The 24,539-nt window shown below is 34.4% G+C and overlaps 1 protein-coding gene across 1 annotated transcript in view; it reads left to right on the top strand.

The window, feature by feature from the left end:
- The window catches only part of UNC13C (unc-13 homolog C), a 616,040-nt gene that overhangs the window by 345,565 nt on the left and 245,936 nt on the right, over positions 1-24,539 (top strand). The window contains exons 17-18 of the mRNA XM_082733851.1: positions 1,103-1,192; positions 5,961-6,089. Coding sequence (XP_082589977.1) covers positions 1,103-1,192; positions 5,961-6,089 — 219 coding nt within the window. The remainder of the gene's footprint in view (positions 1-1,102; positions 1,193-5,960; positions 6,090-24,539) is intronic.

The following is a 24,539-nucleotide window of genomic DNA, read 5'->3' as shown; positions in this document are numbered from 1 at the left end:
TTAGTTCATGATGGATGGGTATCTTAATTGCATATTTCTGGAAATTATAAAACTACATTTTGTCAAATTTACCCTTCCTGTTGGAAATGGGGCCAATACTAGTAGGAGACAAGTGCTATGCAGGCAATTAAAAAGGTATTTGGGGGCCAAAAGGGTCTGAAGCCCACCTCATTTCTCATCATTTGGACACTGTAACTCTGTATGAGTTCATGAATATCTAAAAATTACCTGTGGTTTTTCTGATTGCTATTTATTATTTATTTATTTTTGATTTTTATTTATTTATTTTTTTTAATTTGAGAGAGAAAGAGCATGAGAGTGGGGGAGAAGGTCGCAGGAAGTCTGATGAGGGACTCAATCCCGGGACTCCAGGATCATGACCTGAGCCAAAGGCAGTCGCTTAACCAACTGAGTCACCCAGGCACCCTCTGATCGCTCTTTAAAAAGCCAGTCTGAAAGCATGTTAAAATGAGAAATTTATCAATGCAAAAATTGTTCTTTAGATCAAACATTTTCATAATTATACCTTCCCTCTACATCAAAGCTCTGAACATTTTTATTTTTTATATCACATCTCCACCAAATCGCATTAATCAACTTGTTGAAACCCATAGTACTTCCCGGAAAGACACTGCCATGTGGTCTGATTTTTCTTTTAGCTTTTAAAAGTTTCTTTGTGACTCATGGTAAATGCAGCACATGTAAAATTCCCAAGGTATTTTTGGAAAAAAATTGCCTGTCTTCAGAAAATTATTAAAAAAGTTTCCAACTACATGCTGTCCCCTCCACTTCTAGTAGCAAAACTATTATATGAATATAAAACTATGATATGAACAAGATTAATGATAACACAGCATGAATGATACTATTTTGAAAATAAATAGAAGGATGTGGTTTTCTAAGACTAAGAAGAGAATATTTCCAAATTGTTTACTCTTTATGTTTTATGATACAATATTTTCAGAATAATATAGGTATTATTTTTATAATTTTTACATAACTCCCTTCCCATTTCTTCCCCAGAAAGTTGATTTTAGTTTGTTTTCCCATCACAAGCTCTTAAGGCTGATAATTTACCCATTTTCTATTTCTTGTGAACCAGGAAAACTTTCCTGCCAGCAATGCTGAACGGCTGCAAGACCTGAAATCAACTGTTGACCTGCTGACAAGTATCACCTTTTTTAGGATGAAGGTACCTTATTTTATTTGTGGCTATCTGGTGTGGCATACCACATTCATTGCCCATTGAAGTCTGGTTTTTCTGCATCTCTTGATCACTACCGTTCAACCCCAGCGATTATGCTGTGATGACTTTCCAGTGCTAAGTGAATCCTCCAGTCTAAGGTGTGTTGAAAAGGGATTTTCCTAAACACCTAAATATTCCGATACCTTTGGCTCAAATGTAGTTTTAAATTAAATCCATCTTAAATAAAGATGGCACCTACTAAAAAAAAAAATTCCCTGAGAATGCTAAATGGAAATGAGTCGACTTTTTCAAGTTGACTTCTTATTTTACTTTTAACTCAGAAGTCTTGCTGACTTTTTCATCCCAAGAGAGTAGCTGATTCTTTTAAGTTTGCCCCAGTTGTGGCAACTCTTGTTTTCAGCCCTGGAAATGTCTACATAGGAATAGATTTGATTGCTTAAATCATTAGTATAACTCTCATCTACCAAACTATGCAGGCATTTCTTTTTAGATCCATCCCCTCTGCTTTAACAGCAAATTCTTTGCAATCATAATTTGGCTAACAGGACAATTCATGGAAAGTGTTTCCGAAAACTACTTGTCAGGCTATGCGCTAAAAAAGTTTTGCTCTTCTATGATGTTTATTCAGAAAACTCCTGTACAGGAAAAAAAAAAAAAGAAAGAAAAAAAAAAAAACAAAACAGTTTTCAGCTGCCCATGCTTGTTTTCACTAGAAGCACTAAAAATGGTACTGTATAATAGGAGATACAGAAAACCAAACCATATTCTATCAGCAGTCTCTTAGATTGTTTAAAGTTCAGATAAAATTCATTTGGCTTAAAATCACAGTTAAACTGGGTGACTGGGATAACTAGAATTTATATCCATCTGACCTCCTGGCAGCAGCTGCCAGAACAGTGAGTAGAGAAGGATGGTAAGCCTCCAGCCAGGCTCAGAGGGAAGTGTTACTTTATTGACAGGTGATGCCCGCCATCAACACTGTGGCCTTGGGGAAATAGGAGCGAGGGTAGGGGGTGCCTAACTTGTGCTATGTATCTGCCGTTCCTCAGTCGCTAGCCTTGTGTTTGGAAACAAAGTCTCAAACGGACAGCACCCTCCTCTACCATCTTCACTACCAGTTGAGGACCTTGCTTCCTATTTCCCTGCAGAAAAACAGGAGCAAAGTCTGGAGAGCTTCCTCAAGCTCAGACCACATGCTCCACCCACCCACCCCATCTCTCTACACACCTGCATCCGTATCCAGCTACTCTTCCTTCTTTTTTTATTACTATTGATTAGCTGTCTGTTCTCCTAGAAAAGGCCATCTCTTCCACCTGTGCAATCGATTTCATCCCCTCTGGAGCACTAAAGCCTTGGTGCAGCTGTCCCCCCCACTCTCTTCAGTGCTTGACTCCACTTCCTTCTCCAGCGGCTCTACCCTAATTCCTCTTTTCCTGTAATACCCAAACTCCTCAGAATCATCCTCTTTGTTGGCTTCCCAGTTTCTAATATCCCAGTATCTTTTGAGCAAATTTCAACCTCCCATTTTCTTCCCTCACTACAGACAGTAAAATTCCTTCCTTTGTTGTATGGATCTATGAGTTTTGGTGGGGTTGTATAACCTCCGCTTCAGTCAATGTATAAAACAGTCCCATAGTCCTCCGAAATTCCCTCAGGCTGCTCCTTTAGACTCAACCCCTCTCCCAGCCCTTGGTGACCACCGATCCATTGTCTCCCTACAGTTCTTTTCCAAAACATTGTGTAAATAAAATTCTCCGCTACATAACATGACACACTGGCTTTTCATCGGTCTTGAGTGTAGCAGCTGTTTATTCCTTTTGATTGCTGAGTAGAATCCTTGGTTATGTATACACTACAGGCATTTGAGTTGTTCCTAGTTTGGGTTATTAATAAGACTGTTAAAAATATTTATGTACATATTACTAGTGTAAACCGAAGCTTTCACTTGCATTGAAGCAAGGTTCCTGGGTCATCTCATACATGTATGATTAACTTTACGAAAAATGACAAGTTGTTTTTTCAAAGCATTTGTACAGTTTTGCATTCCTAGCAGCAATGTTTGGGAATTCCAGTTGCTCTGCATCTTCTGGTGAAGCTCTTGGTATTTTCCGTGGTTGTAATTATTATTACTATTTTTTAGCCATTCTGATAGTGAAGTTGTATCTTACTGTCTTAATTTTATTTCTCTATTAATAATGTTGATCATCATTTCTTGGGCTGGTTTGTCATCTGAATTTCATTTATGAACAATCTGTTGAAATAGTTTGCTCATTTCTCTTAGTGTTTTGTTTGGGTTTCTTTGGTTTGTTTCTGTTTGTTTTGGTTTTGAGTATTAAGAGTTCTTTGGGGTCCCCAGCGGGCTCAGTTGGAAGAGCATGCCCCTCTTGATCTCTGGTGTCATGAGTTCAATCCCCACGTTTTAGAGATTATGAAAAATAATTTTTAAAATACTTCAAAAAAAGAGTCCTTTATATAGTCTGGATACAAGACTTTATTAGGTATTTTATTTGTTAGGATTGTCTTCCTGCCTGCTTTGTCTTTTCATTCTCTAACAGTACCTTTTGTACAGCAAAAAGTATTTAATTTTAATGGTTTACTTCATCAGTTTTTTGATTTACAGGTAGTGTAAAGAGTAAATAGTGGCTAAATTAAAGTCTTCAAGAGATTTTACTGTGTGTCTTCTAAAAGTTTTATTTTACCCTATATGTTTAGTCTTGTGTTTTGAGAGGATTTTTTTTCTTAAATATGATACAAGGTATGGTGTCCTTTTTTTGCATACCACATGTTCAATCATTCTACCACCATTTATTTAAAGTATTATCCTTTATGCATTAGATTGCCTTTGCATCATTATAAAAAATCAATTGTCCATTTTGCTTGAGTTTGTTCCTGGGCTCTATACCGTTCAGTTGTCTATATTTTCACCTTTACCATATTGTCGTGATTACTATAGCCTAATAGCAAGTCTTAAAGTCAGATATTGTGAGTCCTACATCTTTTTTCTTCTTTTTCAGAATTGCTTAGTTGGTATTAGTTCTTGTTGGGACATTGTTTGGGATTGGATTAAATCTTCAGATTAATCTGGAGAGAACTGAAATTTTAACAATAATAAATCTTCAAAATCACCCTTATTTTTGAACTCACTCCAATCAAACTTCTACTCCATCATTTCACCAAAAATGATCTAGTCAAAATTACTAAGGACCATTGTCAAATCTAGTGGTCAGTTATTGATCCTTATCCTACAATGTTCGGTATTATTATATGTCATCAGTCTTTCCTCCAGGAAACCCTTTCTTCCCTAGATTTTTCTTCTTGCTTAGTTTTCCTCCTATCTCATTGGCTGCTTTCCCCCCAGTTTCCACTGCTTTCTTCTTTGTCATTTGCCTGATGACTAGAATTATCTAGGGTTTTTGTTGTTGTTGTTGTTTCTTAGACTTCTCTTTTATATACATACTCATCTGGTCCTGTTTCTTTAAATTCTTCTTTAAGCTAATAATTTCTAAATTCGTATGTCCAGCCCCAGACATTTTCATGAGTCTAGACTAATATACCCAAATGTCTACTTGAAATCTACTTCTGTGCATAACAACCTATTCATTCATTCTTTTTTTTTTTTTAAGATTTTATTTATTTATTTGACAGACAGAGATTACAAGTAGGAGAGATGCAGGCAGAGAGAGAGAAGAGGAAGCAGGCTCCCTGCCGAAGCAGAGAGCCCGATGAGGAAATCCATCCCAGGACCCTGAGATCATGACCTGAGCTGAAAGCAGAGGCTTTAACCCAGTGAGCCACCCAGGCGCCCCCAACCTGTTCATTCTTAACTTGTCTGAAACCAAGTCCCTGATTTCCTGTGCATAGCTTTGCCCATCTAAGTTGAGCCACCTCCATTGTCAGTTTCTTAGACTGAAACCATGGGGTCCCAACTGCTCTCTCTGTCACACCGATCATCCAGTCTGTCAACAGATCCTGTTAGTTCTTCCTTCCCAAATTAACCAGAACATGCTTTATTCTAAACGTGATTTCCCCTACCTTAACACCATAGTGCAAGCACATATTGACTGAATTATTGTGCCCTCCTCATTACTGGTATCTCTATTTTTTCCGTAGCCCACCTTAGGCAGCCTAAGGGAACCTTTTAAAAGACAGTTCAGTTGGGTCATTTTGCTCTTCTGCTGAAATGTCAAATTGCTTCCCACCTTACTCAATGCTAAGGTTTGTAAAAATGGTCTAGATACAGATGTTCCTCCTAGTCTCATCCTTTTACTTCTCTGAACTCACCTAATATTGTATCCTCTGTTTTTATTCTGTTCCACTAAAACACTTTCCATTCCCTCTTCTCTGCTTTATTTTTCTTTTCAGTGTGCATCATATATTTTATTGATTAATTTTGCTATCTACTAGAATTTAGTTCCATGAGGAAAGGGATTTTTATTTCTTTTGTTCATTGCAATATAACCATTGTCACGCATACAGTAGATGATAAATAATTATTGAATTGTTGCAAATTATAGGTGGATGAGTAATGTGATTAGTCGATCTAAGAGTTTCTAGCTGAATATTTACAACTGTGGTCATTTTCACTGAGTTGTATCAGGAAGTTAAAGTAAGTATTTACACATTTAAAACATTGTTAAGACCACATTTTTCCTGAACATAGAAAAATCAACTAAAAACAGTTATTGAGGTTAAGTTGTTTATATTGGATTGCGATCTTCTATTTTTGAATTTAAGGAAAAAATTTGTCTGTCAGGTTCTGGAGCTGCAAAGCCCCCCAAAGGCCAGCATGGTGGTGAAGGACTGTGTTAGAGCGTGCCTGGATTCTACGTACAAATATATTTTTGACAATTGCCATGAACTCTATTCTCAGCTAATAGACCCGGTAAGAAAAGACACCTGTCTCCTTTCTGTTTCTAATGTCTGTTTCTATAAGTTTAGACTGACACTAAATGGGAAAATATGTTCAATTGATTTCACATTAACTGTGGGCTTTGAGAAGTCCCAATATCTTTTCTTTACATATGAACATCATTTTCATTTACATGAAATAATTCACCCCTTAAAATAACTTTATGTAGTAGAGATAGATATTGGTTTTCTTTTTGTTTTGTTTTTAAGTTTTTCAGATGAGGAATCAGTTTCAGAACAATTAAGTGATTTGCTTAGGATCACATAGTGGTCAAGTGGCAGATCTGGAACTAGAATTTAGGACTCCAGCTCAACTCTTATGTTCTTCCCCTAAGTCATAACTGCCTTCCTTATCATGTTACCTCATAAAACTGATAGATGTGGAAATATTTATATAATGGATGGTAAAATCATCATACATGTAAATTTATTATTAAAGAATATTTCAAAAATACACAAGAAAATAGAGAAAGAAAGCCAAACGTACATATGATTGCCACCAATATCACCAAATGTCAGCATTTAGTAATATTTGCTCTGTTCTTTGTTATCTGAAGGCAGTAAATGTTATACACAAAGCAGCCTTCCCCTTTGTGCCTTTTCCAAATGGAATTTTCCTCCCTCCTCTTCCTTCAGAGATAAATACTCATATTAGTCCGTTTGAACGTATTTTCACATATGCACAATAAACACTTCAGTTTTATTTTCTGTGAATTGCCTATTAGTCCTCTGCTGATTTTTCTGTGGGTTTGTCTTTTATTTATTAAGTTGTAAGCAAATTCTAAAATAGATTCTGAATACGAATCCTTTGTTGGTTATGTGATTTCATAAACATTACTTCCCTCTTTATATGTGATACATTGTTTATGACATTCAAGTTCTCTAATGCACTCTATGATTTATGCATTGCTATCACTTCACACACTTCTAGTGTTTGGGGATGGCTTCTTAATATGTATTTATTGCCTATCCACTTTCCTGAAGAAAGCCGTCACTCCATTTGATATTGAAAACCTCACAATTGCCTCTGGAACTTCTTGGTTACTTGAGTGGGGCCGGAACTAGATAGCATACAGTGGATGAAAGCAAGTGAGTGTCTTATCTTTATGTCTTATCCCACAATATCCCAGCTAGGTTTCAAGCTGGGTATTAAAACTTTCTGACTTCCTGGGGCGCCTGGGTGGCTCAGTGGGTTAAGCTGCTGCCTTCGGCTCAGGTCATGATCTCAGGGTCCTGGGATCAAGTCCCGCATTGGGCTCTCTGCTCAGCAGGGAGCCTGCTTCCCTCTCTCTCTCTCTCTGGCTGCCTCTCTGTCTACTTGTGATTTCTCTCTGTCAAATTAATAAATAAAATCTTTAAAAAAAAAAAAAACTTTCTGACTTCCTAAGCTTAGTAGGAGAAAAAACGTAAATGGAGTTTATCATTTTATATGAAAGCAATGTATAACCACATAATTGTTCATAGCTTTAGCTTATTTTTCCTGCTAGATGTGCTATAGTTTAGAAACTTAGTTCTCTTGGGTTTCTAATGATCAAATTGTCTCTCAACTGTGCTTTTCCATTGGGTGGCTTTCTAATGGCTTACTTTATCCATTTTCTACAGACTTCCTCCCATAAGGCTCTTTTAGTTCTTTTACATTTTCAACCTCATTGTCTTTATTTTTTATTATTTTTTTATTTTTTAAAGATTTTATTTATTTGGGAGAGAGGCTGAGAGAAAGAGCATGAGAGGAGGGAGGATAAGAGGAAGAAACACATGCCCCACTGAGTGGGGCATCCTGTGTGGGGTGTCCTGTGTGGGACTTAGTCCTGGGATTCCAGGATCCTGACCTGAGCCAGAGGCAGTTGCTTAGCCAACTGAGCCACCCAGACGTCCTCACTGTCTTTATTTTAACTAAAAGCTAAAATTGAAACTTAACTGTTATACCAGGTATGTTATTGATACGTAACATCGTAATCATCTTACCAAACCTTGTTGGCCTCAATTTCTTATAACTCCAAATCCACTGTCCCCTCTCATGAGCTCTAAAGTCTGTTATTTTCATGAGTTGGCCATCCTGTTTTATATCCATGCATTTATTTTTCATGTACATCTCAATGTTCCCCCATTCTCTGCCTTCATCAAATTCAACTTAAATATGATCTGCTGTTCTACTAATTCCCATCCAGTGGATGAACTGAATCACTAACATGGCATACCTTATTTATTGTCTTTCTACTCTCCTACTACTATTAATAAATAGCATGAAGAGTTTTATTTTTATAAAATACATAGAAATATGGACAGGTCCCAGAAAGGAAACATGTCCCTAACAGAAAGTAAATGAGGTGTCACATCAAAATGAATCAAGCTTAGCTTAATATTGGCCGACTTGGCTTTAAAAACAAAGACATTTATGTAGTTCGCCAATCAGTTAGTTTTCTTTTTAGGTAGAGAGATCTATTACAGATTGTATAAGAAATCCTGTGAGTATGGGAAAATGGAGTATTTGGAGCTAAACTTTCCATCTAAGAAAAAGACCTTTCCATAAATAACATTATCATTTGAAATTCTAAAGGAAGCATCTATTGGATCTGAATAATTTAGGAAACTAATTCTCTCTAGAGCCCTTCTGAAACCATCTCAGCAAAGTTTTAATGATAAAGGTTCATCTCCCCTCAGTGGACTGCAATGTTCTTCTCTTGGGAGTGCAAGACCTTTTTTCCTCACACCACATATCTAAATTGTCCTGTAATTCTGATGACTTTATCTTCAAACGAAATACCATATCTTCACAATACATCCAGAATCTGACCGCTTTTCACCAGCTCCATGCTTCCATCCTGTTCTGAGCCACCACCATTGCTCACTTGGATTACTCCACAGTTTATTAATAGAGATCACTACTTGAACCCTACCATTCTATGTCTATTCTCAGTAGAGCAGCAAGAATGATCCTTTATTTTTTTTTCATTGTTGTCATTTTTAAAAATTTATTTTTAAATTATTTTTTATAAACATATAATGTATTTTTATCCCCAGGGGTACAGGTCTGTGAATCACCAGGTTTACATACTGCACAGCACTCACCATAGCACATACCCTCCCCAATGTCCATAACCCCACCCCCTTCCTCACAACCCCCCTCCCCCAGCAACCCTCAGTTTGTTTTGTGAGATTAAGAGTCACTTATGGTTTGTCTCCCTCCCAATCCCATCTTGTTTCATTTATTCTTCTCGTACCCACTTAAGCCCCAATGTTGCATCACCACTTCCTCATATCAGGGAGATCATATGATAGTTGTCTTTCTCTGGTTGACTTATTAAGAATGATCCTTTAAAAAGTAAGTTGGATCATATTCCTCTGTTGCACAGAATGTTCTAAAGTCTCTTCTTTTCAATCAAATTCAGAGTCCTCACGATTGCCTATAAGATGCAGGATCTGGCCCATATCACACCTTTCACTCCATTAACTCTGTTACTCTGTCCTTTGCGCATATTGTCGTGGAAATGGAGAGTTAAGTAAAAGTTTACCCACAGGAATAGTGTTGGACCCCTTGATTTTTATGTGAATGCCTGGATCATAGTAAGTACTCAAGAAAGCCTTTGTTGAATGAATTGAATAAATGAACAAACAATGATTCTTCTCACACAATACAATAACAAGTTATAGGTATATTTGGTTTATCATAAGAGATGGTATGTCATAAGAGAAAGGAGTGTTCTATTCTATAGTAGACACTCAAGTGCTTGCCTAAAGCTTCTTGAGCTGTGCTGCGTCATGCTGCCGGTTCCTAGAAGATGAGATACGGAAGAAGTCAATGAACACCACATCCTCTTTCAGTGCTTGAAAACATCCCACAATATCCTGCAGCCCTCTCTCCTCTGCTGCAGTAACCTCGAAGTACACACACTCTAGATGGTATAGCTACCAGGTGGAAGAGTGCTCTCTAGCCTTGGATATTTAAGAAATAATCCATTATCGCATTAGCTCATTGAGATTTGTAGATTTATTTGTTACCACAGCACAGCGTAGCTTATTTTGACTAACAGACCTTCAAATCAGTTTCTAACCTGCTACCCAAACTCTATTTAAAATATATCCAGGTATTTGTGACTTGCCTATCTTTAACTCTATAATCCCATTCACTTATAGGATTAAATTCAGTTTGCCATTATCCTTTCCTTATTTCAACCTCATTTCCACCTTGTGTTCTATGAGTCAAAGCACTAAACTCCTGATGCCTTCGTCTGCGTTGTCTTTACTTGATTTACTTGATTTACTTTACTGGATTTGTTTCACTTTCCCCCTTCATGGCTAACTCTAGCTCATCTGGCTGTTTCTTCATAAAGTTTTTAGGGCCTTTCCTAGCTTAATTAGGTGCTCCTGCTCTCTGGTCTCATAATACCCTGACATGTTCTCACTAGGGCACTTATCGTGCTGAACTGAGTAGGCACAAAATAGTATAATAACTGCTTAGCCTGTCTTCTCCACTAAGCTGTGAGTTTCATCTTTGTAGCCCCAGTGTTCAGTGCTGTGCCTGACAAAGAGTAGGGTTGATAAAATAATAAATTAATAAAAAGCAAAATTTGTAAAAGCACACTATATTAGCAATTTAGAGTCCCTTTCAGTGACTCCACTTCATAATCTGTGGTCAAGAACATGGTCTCTGATGTCAGAACACTTGAGTTCAAATCCTGGCTTTCCTGATTATTATTTTTGTAGCCTTGGATGCACTACTGAGTCTCTTCATGTCCTAGTTTCTTCATCAAGATGTATTTTTAATATTCATGCTACTTCTCTTTTATCTGAGTTCTCTTCAGATGAAGTAATGCCAGAAAATAAAAAACCAAGAATTTCAGGGTTGTTAGACACAGTATAATTCTGATTATTTAAATGTGGAAGCATATTTTCTCCAAAGGGGTTTTTGAAGAATCATGTAAAAGCAGTGCTTGGAAATAAAAATGGAAAATAGGTTTAAGGGAAAAGTCAAAGTAGCTGCACACTCAAGGAACAGCCTTCACCTTGGCTGAGTCATCTAGCTCTGTTTGTCCTTGAGTTTAGCAGAACTAAGAACTCCAGTGTGGCCATGTGGACATAGGTGATTGATCTCCTGCATAAAGACACATGAGATAATCTGTAAACTCGTCCAGCATTCTAATTATATTTCTTTAATTAAAAATGAGTTTAAGAATCCTCTCATAACTATATTAGTTTTTTGAGTGACCATTTTTATAAATTATCTGTTTATATCTTGTGCCTATTTTTAAAAATAGAATTTTTATCTTTTTGTGGTTAATATCTTGAGTTTCTTAGTCCTTTGTCAGCTTTTGACATTGCAAAGATTTTTCACAAACTGTGGTCTTTATCTTTGTCACAGTGTACACTTAAAAAACATTCTCAATTTTAATATACTCAGGTGGGTTTTATTCTGTTTAAATTTGAGGTTTGGAGTTTTAAAGAGTCTGTTCTACCCATCCCACAAATAGAGTGCCTCCTTCTGTGGATGTTAATAAAATGGATGTTTTCTTGGTTGATGATAGTATTATTAAGATCATTAAGTTATTTTCCCTTTCTATTCCATGCTCCTAAGGCAAACTTCAGATTACAAATTGTCTTTTTATTTTTCCATTTTATTTTATTTCTTTTCAGTGCTCCAAATTCATTGTTTATGCACCACACCCAGTGCTCCATGCAATGCATGCCCTCCACAGATTGTCTTTTTATATAGATGTTCTTCTAGGAACAAGCCAAAAATTCTCAAGTCTGAAAAAAATACTTGTCAAGTCTGATTGAACTGTTTATATTTTATTTTAGAAAGCTATCATTTGTTCCCTGCAGTGAGTTTACACTTACATTAATGCCTGATTATATAATAGTGCTGAATGAACAGCCACCTGCTTGCCTGCCTGCCTGTCTACCTACCACCTAATACATACCTACTTATTTATGGAAAAATCACATACAGATGGTCTCCAACTTAGGATGGTTCACCTTACAATTTCTTGATTTTACAATGATGTGAAAGTGATAGACATTCAGGAGAAACCATATTTGAAATTTTGAATTTTGATCTTTTTGTGACCTACTGATATGTGGTATCATCCTTTCCCATGATGCTGGGCAGCAAGAGTAAGCCATAGCAATTTCACCCCCAGGATCAAAAGGGTAAACATCTGATTCAGCTGCTCTGTACCCACACAACCATTTTGTTTTTCACTTCCAGGACATTATTTGATAAATTTCTTGAGACCTTCAATTCTTTATTATAAAATAGTCTTTGTGTTAGATGCTTTAGCCTCACTGGAGGCTAATGTAAGTATTTTGAGCGTATTTAAGATAGGCTACACTAAGATGAGATGTATGGCTGGTTGGGTTTATCAAGTGCATTTTTGACTTACAGCATTTTCAATTTATGATGGGTTCATTGGGACATAATCCTATTATAAATTGATGAGAAAAAAAAATATATATATATATGCCTAGAGTTTCTTTGTTTCCCTCCCAAATCAAATTACCCTGCCTCTTGCTTCTCAGGCAATCTCTGTTACGAATTTGATATTAGCTTTCTGATTCACTTTGTGTACAATTAATATACATGTCTATTATCTATTTCTGGTACTGTCTATATCTCAACCAGTCTAGGAACAGTTTCTTGTATTTTTTTTGTTTGTTTGTTTGTTCATTTTGTTTTTGTTTTCATTTTTGTTTTTACAGCTACCTATCTTATAAATGTACCACGATGTACGTATCAATTTTAACATTGCACTTTTACAAGTAATACACAATGAATATTTCTGTGGTAGAAACTATGTTTGCAACTTCCAGTCTGTGTTCTTAAAGAACAGCAGCAGGCCCTTCTTTCCTCTTCTTTCCCAGTTTTACTAGAAATAATGTAAACTTCATTGTAGCCATTTAGTACCATGTGATCAAAAGCATGCCCTTTTTTTCCCCCCACATGTGTTAAAATGTCCTTTTACTTGTCTAACTCCCATAGTACATGCTGAGTTTAATGAGAACAAAACTCTCTTATTTAGTATTGAATTTACATCACATAACACTATGTATCATATGCAGTAGCAGAAATCAGCAAATACTTATTTAATGGAAATTCCATACAAAAACATCTGTTTGTATGTATGTAGCATGTGATAGGTATCCTGATGTTTATTTAAAACTTGACCAAGTTATATTCTGAAAAGTTCTTGGGACAGAAAATACCCTCCAAGAATATATATATATATTTCAAAGATTTTATTTATTTATTTGACAGAGATCCCAAGTAGGCAGAGGCAGGCAGGGCGTGGGAGAAGCAGGCTCCCTGCTGAGCAGAGATTTCCCCATGCCAGGCTCAATCCTAGAACCCTGGGATCATGACCTGAGATGAAGGCAGAGGCTTTAACCCACTGAGCCACCCAGGTGCCCCCCTCCAAGAATATTTTAAATGGGCAACTTACATGAATTCTAGGGTATCAAATTTTGAAAAGTCTAACCTTGAGCCACAGGTGTGTACTTCTATTAGTTTAGCCAAAGCAGTATCTAGTTTTGTTCTTTTGCTTTTGTTTTTGCTCTAGCTAATTCTACATAATTCAGTAATAAAAGGAAAGTTAAAAATAAGATATGATTTTGAAATTACAAATTCTTTACAAATTTAATTCTTTAACTTTTGAGATATTATTTAAATAGTGATTATTAAGGTACTGGCTAGAAAGTATCCCTGACTTAAGTTTTTTGATAATGATGATGATGATGGTGATTATTATTATTAATTTTTAAATCAGTGGGCTTTCTTTTACAATCAGTAGCATTAGTTTAGGGAATGGTGTTCATTCTGCACTAAAGTACTTTTTCACTACCTCACGAGATTATTGTATTAGCACTGAATCTAAGTAAATACAGACATATTTAAAATTTAATTCTCCTTTAAAGTTTGTTGTAAAATGTGTAGGAGAAAGCTTATGAATATGAAATTTCTTCTTAAAATACCAGCTTCATAAGTGATACATAAATTCTTATAAAAAGAAATTGCTCAAAATGAGACGTGTATTGACTAATGTACTGATAAAGAAAAAACATGAAAATTCAAAGCCTAAAACATTATTAGACCTTTGTTTTCATCAATGTGTATTTCAGTTTTTCTAACAAAGTAAAATTAAAAGTCACAAATGAAAGCTTTTGAAAACAAAAATAAAAATTCTAAAGTAACAAGAGAATATATTGTATCAGTGAAACTAGGAAACTCTTGCTTCTAAAAATGGATTATGACAATGAATGCAAAGAAAGTAAGAAATCCATAGTGTTTCATAAACACTGATGAAACATTTTCAAAATAGACTATCAAATGACATATTTAAAATATAAGTGGACCAAGAATTTTTACACCAGAAATGCAAGGATGGTTCAACATTAGAAAAATCTATCGATAGTTATATTGATAGATATTATAATTCACTTTAGTACTTAACTAAAAGAAAATATATATTTATTCAACATAAGTATAAAAAAAATATGTTGAAATTTGATGCCTCCTTATGATTAAAAAAGAAACTCAGAAAACTAGGATGGAACATAATTTTTTTTTTAATTTAGTTAAAGTTACATTAAAAAGTATCTATGGGTAGCATTTAAAGTTAAACTGATGAAGTTTAAGAAATATAATTCAGAAATATTTCAGAAATATAATTATCCTATTAATACTGTTATATAATATAATATTTGAAGAAATAGAATAAGTATTAGGAAAAGAAAAATCTTTTATAACTTATATGATGATATGACTATATACATACAAAACTCAGAATCTACCTGAGCTAATGTTTCACATAAGAACAAATCTCATTAAACAAGTACAAAACCAGGAATTTTTTACACCAGAAATTGTGCACATATTATTAGGAAAGGGAACAGTAGTTTAGAGTGTTAAGAAAATTATATGGAATCTCATCATATGGAGATAAGGGAAAAACAGAACTGGATTCTTGCCTAACACTATATACAGTGTAAACTCAAAAGAATGAAAGAGGTGAGTATAAGTAGTAAAAATAATGGTAGTATAGCAGAATACCTTTCTTGTGCAGGATAAGAAATACTTCATAAAACTCCAAAGCACAAATTGTAGGTATGTATGTATGTACATATATATGTGTGTATAACTAACATACAGTCTTATATTAGTTTCAGGTATACAACATTTAATTCAACAATTCAGTATATTATTCGGTACTCAGAATAATAAGTGTACTCATCATCTACCACCATAAAATGTTATTACAATATTATTGACTCTATTCCCCATGCTATGCTTTCGTTTCTTTGACTTATTTTATAACTGGAAATTTGTACTTTTTAATAAGCTGAATTTTGCTTATCCCCCCACCCACTTCCCCTCTGGAAACCACCATTTTGTTTTGTGCATTTGAGTCTTTCTGTTGGCTTTGTTTTGTTTAGATATGACGTATAAATAAAACCATACGGTATTTGTCTTTCTCTGTCTGACTTACCATACTTAGCCTAATGTCCTCTAGGAACATCCATGTCAAAAATGACAAGACATCCTTCATTTTTCATGATTATTCCACCAAATATATGTACCGCATCATCTTTATCTATTCTTTTATCAGTGGATGTTTGTATTGCTTTCATATCTTACCTATTGTAAGTAAATCTATAATAAACACAGGAGTAAATATATCTTTTCAAAGTAGTGTTTCTAATTTGCAGGGCATAAATATGCAATAGTGGAATTACTGATCATTTTGATTTTTTGAGGAACCCCCATACTGTTTTCCACAGTGGTTGCCCCAATTTATATTCCTACAAAGACAAACCAAGTTCACAGGGGTTCCCTTTTCTCCACATCTTGTCATCCCCTGTTATTTCTTGTCTTTTTGATGCTAACCCTTGTCACTGTGTAAGGTGGTATCTCATTGTGCTTTTGATTTGCATTTCTCTGATGATCAGTGATGTCATGTGTCTGTTAGCCATCTGCATATCCTCTTTGGAAAAATGACTCCTTAAGTCCTTGCCCATTTTTTAATTAGATTTTTATGTTCTTTAGGTGTTGGGTTTATAAGCTCCTCATATATTTTGGATATTAACCCCTTATCAGATATGTCATTTGCAAATATCTTCTCCCATTCAGTTTGTTAACTTTTTGTTTTGTAGATGGTTTCCTTCATTGTAAAAAAGCTTTTTATTTTGGTGTAGTCTCGATAGTTTATTTTTTGCTTTTGTTTCCCTTGCCTCAGGAGACATATGCATAAATATGTTGCTGAGGCTGATGTTCACGAGATTACTGCCAATGTTTTATTTGAGGAGTTTTATGTTTTCAAGTCTCATATTTAGGTCTTTAATTCATTTTGATTTTATTTTCTTAACAGTCTAAGAAAGTGGTGCAATTTCATTCTTTTGCATGTAATTGTCTAGTTTTTCCATCACCATTTACTGAAGAGACTGTCTTTTCCTCGTTGTGTATTCTTTCCTCCTTTTTCATAAATTGACCATAAATGTGTGTTTATTTTGGGGCTCCCTGTCCAGTTCAATTGATCTATGTGTCTGTGTGCCAAGACTATATTATGTTGATTACTATAGCTTTTGTGTATATCCTGATCTCTGGAATTGTGATACTTCCAGCTTTATTCTTCTTTCTTAAGATCCTTTACTATTTCAGGTCCCTTGTGAATCTATACCAATTTTAGTATTATTTGTTCTAGTTCTGTGAAAAATGCTTTTGGTATTTAGATAGAGATTGCATTAAATTTAAAGATTGCTTTGAGTATGGACATTTTAACAATATGAACATGGAATATCTTTAAATATGTGTCATCTTCAATTTCTCTCACTTTTACTTTATAGTGTATAGGTCTTTCACCTCCATGGTTAAATTTGTCCCTAGTATTTTATTTTTGGGGGACAATTATAAATGAGATCGTTCTTTTAATTTCTATTTTTGCTACTTTATTATTAGTGTATAGAAATGCATCCAATTTCTGTATATTGATTTTATATCCTGAAACTTTACTGAATTCATTTACCATTTCTTATAGTTTTTTTGGTGGAGTCTCTAGGGCTTTCTATATATAGTATCATGTCATCTGAAAATAATGAAAATTTTTTCTTCACTACCAATTTTGATGCATTTTATTTCTTTTTCTTGTCTGATTGCTGCAGCTAGGACTTCCAGTACTGTGTTGAATAAAAGTGGTAAGAGTGGACATGATTGTCTTATTCCTGATATTTAGAGGAAAAGCTTTCATTTTTTTACTATAGAGTATGATATTGGCTCTGGGTTTTTCATATATGGCCTTTATTGACTTAATATATGTACTCCTAAATCTACTTTGTTGAGAGTATTTTCATGAGTGAATGTTGTATCTTGTCAAATGTTTTTGTGCATCTCTTGAGATGATTATACCTTTTTAAATTATTCATCTTATAAATGTGTTATATTACATTGATATGCAAATATTAAACTACTTCTGCATCCCAGGAATAAATTCCACTTGATATTGGTGAATGATTTTTTAAATACATTGTTGGATTTTGTTTGCTAATGTTTTTGAGGATTTTTGCTTCTATATTCATCAGAGAAATTGGATTGTAGTTTTCTTTCTTTTTTTCTTCTTTTGTAGTGTCTTTGTTTGGTTTTGGTATCAGGGTAATGCTGGCCTCATATGAATTTGGATGTTTGTCTTCCTCTTCTATTTTTTCGAATAGTTTGAGACTAATAATTTGAGAAGAAATAATATTAAGTCTTCATCAAATGTTTAATATAAATCATTGGAGCCATGTAATCCTGAACTTTGGTTTGGGGGGGGGGTTTGATTACTAATTGAATTTTTGATTACTACTAATTTTTGATTACTAATTAATTGTATGATTCTAGGAATTTACCTTTTCATGTGTCTGTTGACTCTCTGTATGTCTTCATTGGAGAAACATCTGTTCATGTCTTCCGTCCTTTTTTAATTGGATTATTTGGGGGGTTTTGGTGTGGATTATATTCATTATATATTTCGGATAATACTGCTTTATCAGGTATGTCATCTGTAAATATCTTCTTCCATTCAATGGGTTGTTTTTTAGCTTTATTGATGGTTTCCTTTGCTGTGCAGAAACCTTTTGTTTTGATACACTCTCAATAGTTTATTTTTCTGATTTATTTCCTTTTCCTCAGGAGACATATCTAGAAAAATGTTGTTACTGCTAATGTCAGAGAAATTATTGCCTGTCCTCCCTTCTAGGATTTTCAGTTTCAGGTCTCATATTTTGGTCTTTAATTCATTTAGGATTGTAGTGGGGGCGCATAAGAAAGTGGTCCAGTTTCCTTCTTTTGCATGTAGCTGTCTAATTTTCCCAATACCATCTGTTGAAGAAACAGTCCTTTTCCCATTGGATATTCTTTCCTGCTTTGTCAAAGATTCATTGACCATATAACCATGTGTTTGTTTCTGGGCTTTTTATCATGTTCTATTGATCTTCTTATTTGTTTCTGCATCAGTACCATGCTGTTCTGATTACACAGCTTTGCAATATAACTTGAAATGTGGAATTATGGTTTTTTTCTATTGGCTTTTTTAATTTTTCTTTCTTTGTTACTTGTTTTTTCTATACCAATATTTTTTTAACTATTCAGTGTCTTTCGTAGTTGCATACGAATTTGAGGATTATTTGTTCTAGTTCTGTGAAAAATGCTTTTGGTATTTTGATAAGATTGCATTAAATCTGTAGTTTGCTATAAATAGTATGGAAATTTTAACAATATTTGTTCTTCCAATACATGAACATAGAATATCTTTTCATTTATTTGTATCATCTTCACTTTCTTTCACTAATGTTTTAGAGTGTTCAGAGTACAGATCTTTCACCTCCTTGGTTAAGTATGTTCCTTGGCATTTTATATTTTTGGTGTAATTTTAAATGATATTGCTTTCTTAATTTCTCTTTCTGTTGTTTCATCATTAGTGTATAGAAATGCAATGGACTTCTGTATATTGATTTTGTATTCTGTGACCTTAATTAATTCATTTATCAGTTCTAGTGCTTTTTGGTAGAATCTTTAGGGTTTTTTTTATATAGTATCTTATCATCTGTTATTGGTGAAAGTTTCACTTCTTCCCTACCAATCTGGATGTATTTTATTCCTTTTTGTTTTCTGATTGCTGTGGCTAGGACTTCCAATACTATGTTGAATAAAAGTTGTAAGGGTGGACACCTTATTTTGTTCTTCTCTTATGGGGAAATCTGTCAACTTTTTACCTTTAAATATGATGTTAACTGTGGATTTCTTTATATATGGTCTTTATTATGTTGAGGTATAGTCCCTCTAAACCTACTTTGTTAAGGTTTTTTTGTTTTTGTTTTTGTTTTAAATCAAGAATGGATGTTGTATGTTGTCACATACTTTTTCTTTATCTATTGAAATGATCATAAGGTTTTTATCCTTTCTTTGATTGATGTGATGTATCAGATTGATTGATTTACAAATATTAAACCACTTTTGCATCCTAGGTATGAATTCCATTTGATCATGGTGAATGATTTTTTAATATATTGCTGGATTCAGTTTGCCAATATTTTGTTGAAGATTTTTACATCTATGCTCATCAGAGATATTGGCTTGTAGTTCTCTCTCTCTCTCTCTCTTTTTTTTTTTTTTTTGTAGTTTCTTTATCTGGTTTTGACATCAGGGTAATATAGGCCTCAGAGAATGAATTCAGAAGCTTTCCTTCCTTCTGTTTTTGAATAATTTGAGAAGAATTAGTATTAACCGTTCTTTAAATATTTGGTAGAATTCTCCTGGTGAAGCCATCTGGTCCTGAACTTTTATTTGTTGGGAGTTTTTGATGACTAACTCAATTTCATTGCTGGTAATTTATCTGTTCAAATTTTCTGTTTCTCCCTGATTCAGTTTTAGTAGATTATATGTTCCTGGGAATTTTTCCATTCATTATAGTTTGTCTAATTTATTGGGATGTCATTTTTCACAATATTATTTTGTAATCCTGTGTATTTCAATGGTTTTGGTTGTTATTTCTCCTCTTTCATTTCTGAGTTTATTTGAGCTCTTTCTCTCTCTTTCTTTTTAAGTATGGCTAAATATTTTCCAATTTTGTTGATCTTTTATAAGAAGCTGCTCCTGGTTTCACTGGTCTCTCCTACTGTTTTTTAGTGTCTATTTCATTTATTTCTGATCTAATCTTTATTATTTCCATCCTTTTCATGTGTTTGAAAAGGATGTTTCAGGTTTTTTGAGGTTTTTCTGGCTTCTTGAGGCAGGCCTATATTGTGCTTTCTTAGAACCATTTTTGCATCATCTCAAAGATTTGGACCAATGTGTTTCCATTTTCCTTTGTCTCCACATATTTTTTTTTATTTCTTCTTTGGTGTCTTGGTTTACTCATTGGTTGTTTAGTAGCATGTTGTTAAGCCTCCATGTGTCGTGTTTTTCCTAGCTTTTTCTTAAAATTGATTTCTAGTTCCATATTGTTGTAATCAGAAAAAATTCTTGATATCATATCAATCATACTAACTTTATTGAGACTTTTTTGGCAGCTTTAAGTGATCTGTGATGGAGAATGTTCCATATGTACTTGAAAAGATTGTATATTTTATTTTTCAATGGAATGTTCAACATATATCTCTTAGTTCTGTCTTGTCTAATATTTCACTCAAAGCCACTGTTTCCTTGTTGATTTTCTGTCTGGATAATCTATCTATTGATATAAATAGGGTATTAAAGTCCCCTATTATTATTGTATTTACTTTCACTTTCTCCCTTCAGTATTGCCTTGCTTAGGTGCTCTAATATTGAGTGCACATATATTTACAATTGTTATATCCTCTTGTGGGACTGATCCCTTTATCATTATGTTATGCACACCTTTGTCTCTTGTTATAGTCTTTGTTTTAAAGTCTATTTTTTTTTAATATAAGTTTACAGCCTTAGGCTTTTTCCTTCTCTTTTCTTTTTTCTTTTTTTTCCCCCAGGTCCATGTTCAGGGTATATCTTTTTCAAAATCCCTTCATTTTCAGTCCATATGTGCCTTGGGTCTAAGGTGAGTGTTGTAGGCAGAATATAAATAGGTCTTTTTTTTTTTTTTAATTCATTCAGTCATCCTTTGTTTTTTGATTGAAGCATTTAGTCCATTTATATTTAAAGCAGTTATTGATAGAAATGTACTTGCCATTTTGTCATTTGTTTTCTGTTTTTTTTTAATAGTTCTTCCTTATTCTTTCCTTCTTTTCTTGCTTTCTTTCCTTATGACTTGATGCCTTTTTTAATTTTTATTTTTTAAGATTTTATTTATTTATTTGACAGATAGAGAGAGAGAGAGAGAGAGAGATCACAAGTAGGAAGAGAGGCAGGCAGAGAGAGGGGGGGAAGCAGGCTCCCTGCCTAGCAGAGAGCCCGACATGGGCGATCCCAGGACCCTGGGATCATGACCTGAGCTGAAGGCAGAGGCTTTAACCTACTGAGCCACCCAGGCACCCCTGATGCCTTTTTTTAGTGATATACTTGGATTACTTTCTCTCTCTCTCTCTCTTTTTTTTTTTTTTTTTTTTTTTTTGTTTTTCTTTGTATCTTTCATAGGTTTTTCATTTGTGGTTACATTAGGTTCATATATAGCTTCTTATGTGTATAGCAGTCTCTATTAAGTTGATGGTTACTTAAATTCTAACACATTCTGAAAGCACTATATTTTTACTCCCTGCTCTGTGTTTTATGTACATGTCATATTTTATATATTTTTATTTTGTTTATCCTTCACTAATTTTTGTTGAAATTGATTTTACTAGTTTTGTGTTTTAACCTCCATACTGGCTTTATTTTATTTTATTTTTAAGATTTATTCATTTATTAGAAAGAGGGTACACAGATAGGAAGAGGGGCCAAGGGAGGGCAAGAGGGATTCTCAAGAAGACTTCCTGTTAAACACAGAGCCTGATGTCAGGTTCAATCTCACAACTCTGAGATCATGACCTGGGCCAAAATCAAAAGTTGTATGCTTAACTGTCCAAGCCACCCAGGTGCCACCATATTGGCTTTATAAGTGATTAATCTACTACTTTTGTTATAGGTTTGCTTTTACCTGTGTGATTTTTTTTCATAATTTTATTTCTAGTAATTTTTCCCCCCTTTTAAGTAATTTAACATTTCTTGTAAGGCTAGTTTAGCAGTGATGAACTCCTTTAGCTTTTATTTTTTGAGAAACTCATCTCTAATGTTCTGAGTAATAACTTTGCTAGGTATTCAAGGTTGTAGATTTTTTCCATTCAGCACTTTGAAAATATCTTGTCACTCCCTTTGGGCCTCTAGAATTTATTCTGAAAAATGAGCTGATTACCTTATGGGCTTTACCTTATATGTTAATTTTGTTGTTATTGTTGTTTTGTTTTGTTTTTGTTTTTAACTTGCTTATCATTGCATTTTTCTACTTTAATTCTTATGTGTCTTGGCATGGATCTCCTTGGGTAAATCTTACTAGAATCTCTCTATGCTTTCAGAACCTAGGTGTCTGTTTCCTTTCCCTGATTAGGAAAGTTTTCAGCTATTATTTCTTCAAATAAATTTTCTGCCCCCCTTCTCTCTCTCCCCTCCTTTTGGATCCTTATAATGCAAAACTGTTGCACTTGATGATGTCACTGAGTGTCCTTAATCTATTCTCCTTTATTCTTTTATCTTAATTCTTTATTCTATTCTTATTTTTACTCTTCACTGTTCAGCTTGGTTGCTTTTCATTGCTTGTCTTCCAGATCACTGTTTCTTCTGTATCTTCAAATCTCTACATTTTCTTGAAATTATTTCTTATCTTAGCTGTTGAATTCTTCAGCTCTCATTGGTTCTTTTTCTGTTTTCATTCTCTTCCTTGAAGTTCTCAAAGAGTTCATTTATTGTTTTCTCAAGTTCAGTGAGTATCTTTATGACAATTACTTTGAATTCATATCAGGGATATTGCTTATTTTTATTTGATTTAGCTCATTTACTATGATTTTGTCTTGTTTCATTCAGGACACACTTCTCTGTCTTCTTTTGTCTAACTGTCTGTGTTTCCATGCATTAGATACGACAGCTACATCACATGGTCTTGAAAATAGCGGCTTTGTATAGAAAAGTTTCTGTGATGCCCTCTATCACAATCTCCCAAATTTTAAAGTTCCTTTAGTGTACTTCCCACTGGTTTCAAAGGTAGCTGTAATAGGGATTCATCTTCCCAGTGTGGGTCCCCAGTGCCAGGTGTGCCTATTTGTGGTCTGATCCCCTTACTTCCACTTGCTTGTGGTGTTTCTCCCATATGTGATTAGTCATTCTGAGGTTTTATTGTTTTGTTTTGTTTTGTTTTGTTTTTTCCCAACTGAGTCTCTGGCCCTCTTTTTTCAGTGTGGTTCTTTTGCTATTACAAGGTATAGAACATCCATTCTCCCCATCTTTAGGTCATTTTTAGAGTTAGTAACATCAATGTAGCTGTTATCTTGGTGTGTTTGGGTCAGAGTGAGCTTAGGATGCTCCTACTCTGCCATCTTCCCTGAGTCCCTCCTGTTTTTCTAATCTTTTTTGTTTGTTTGTTTGTTTTTCCTTTTTGGGAAATATCAAGGTAAAATGTGAGAGAGCAATAAGGTATGTAAGAAATCTGCTTAAGGGCCATACTTGCCTTATAGTCTATATTTTATTTCATGGCTTAGCTTCCTCTTTCCCAGCTTCCCAGAATTTATAAAAGTCTTAATATTCATATTTTAGAGAAAATTAAGTAGGTATTAGTGATATTACTGAATCACTAGTAAAATAATAAAAACAATTAAGATCATAGAGGAGACAATATAGTGGAACAAATTATAAGCCCATTAGAGTAGAAATTTTGTCTCTTTTGCTCACCAATGAGTTCTTCATATGTGGTATAACATTCAAACACAATAGGCAATCCACTGATAATTACTGTGTAATTATCTCAGCAAAAGAGGTAAAATAAATATACCTCAGTTGTAGTTCAGTTACCCACCTTTATGTAACTATCTTAACTAGATCATGAGTTACTTAGATTTTGCCTAAACAAATTATCTGTTCTCTTGCCTCATTTTACTCAACCTCTCAATAGCTTATGTAACTGTTGACCACTTTGTCTTTACTGAAACAATTTTATTCTACAAGTATTTGCCATCTTTATTTGGTGTTCTCCAACTTTGCTGGCTGCTCCCTTTTGGACTTCTTTGTCAACACTTCTCCCCTACCAGACCTTTCAATGTTGGAGTTTCTAGGGCTCTGTTCTCTGTTCTTATTCTTATTCTCCAGTTTCTTATTTCTTGTTCTTATTCTCCAGTGCTTCAACCACAAGGCAGTCTCCTAAAACTCCTGGGGGGACATCAACCTATTGGAAAACAGGTGGAATCTGGGCCAGGTGAAGGCGCTAGATCCTTTTTTTTCTTTTTTCATTTTGGGAAACTGCCCTCA

This window comes from Mustela nivalis, assembly GCF_964662115.1.
Source record: "Mustela nivalis genome assembly, chromosome: 6".
NCBI classification, from domain to species: Eukaryota; Metazoa; Chordata; class Mammalia; order Carnivora; family Mustelidae; genus Mustela; species Mustela nivalis.
This window is presented reverse-complemented; position numbering and strand designations above follow the sequence as displayed.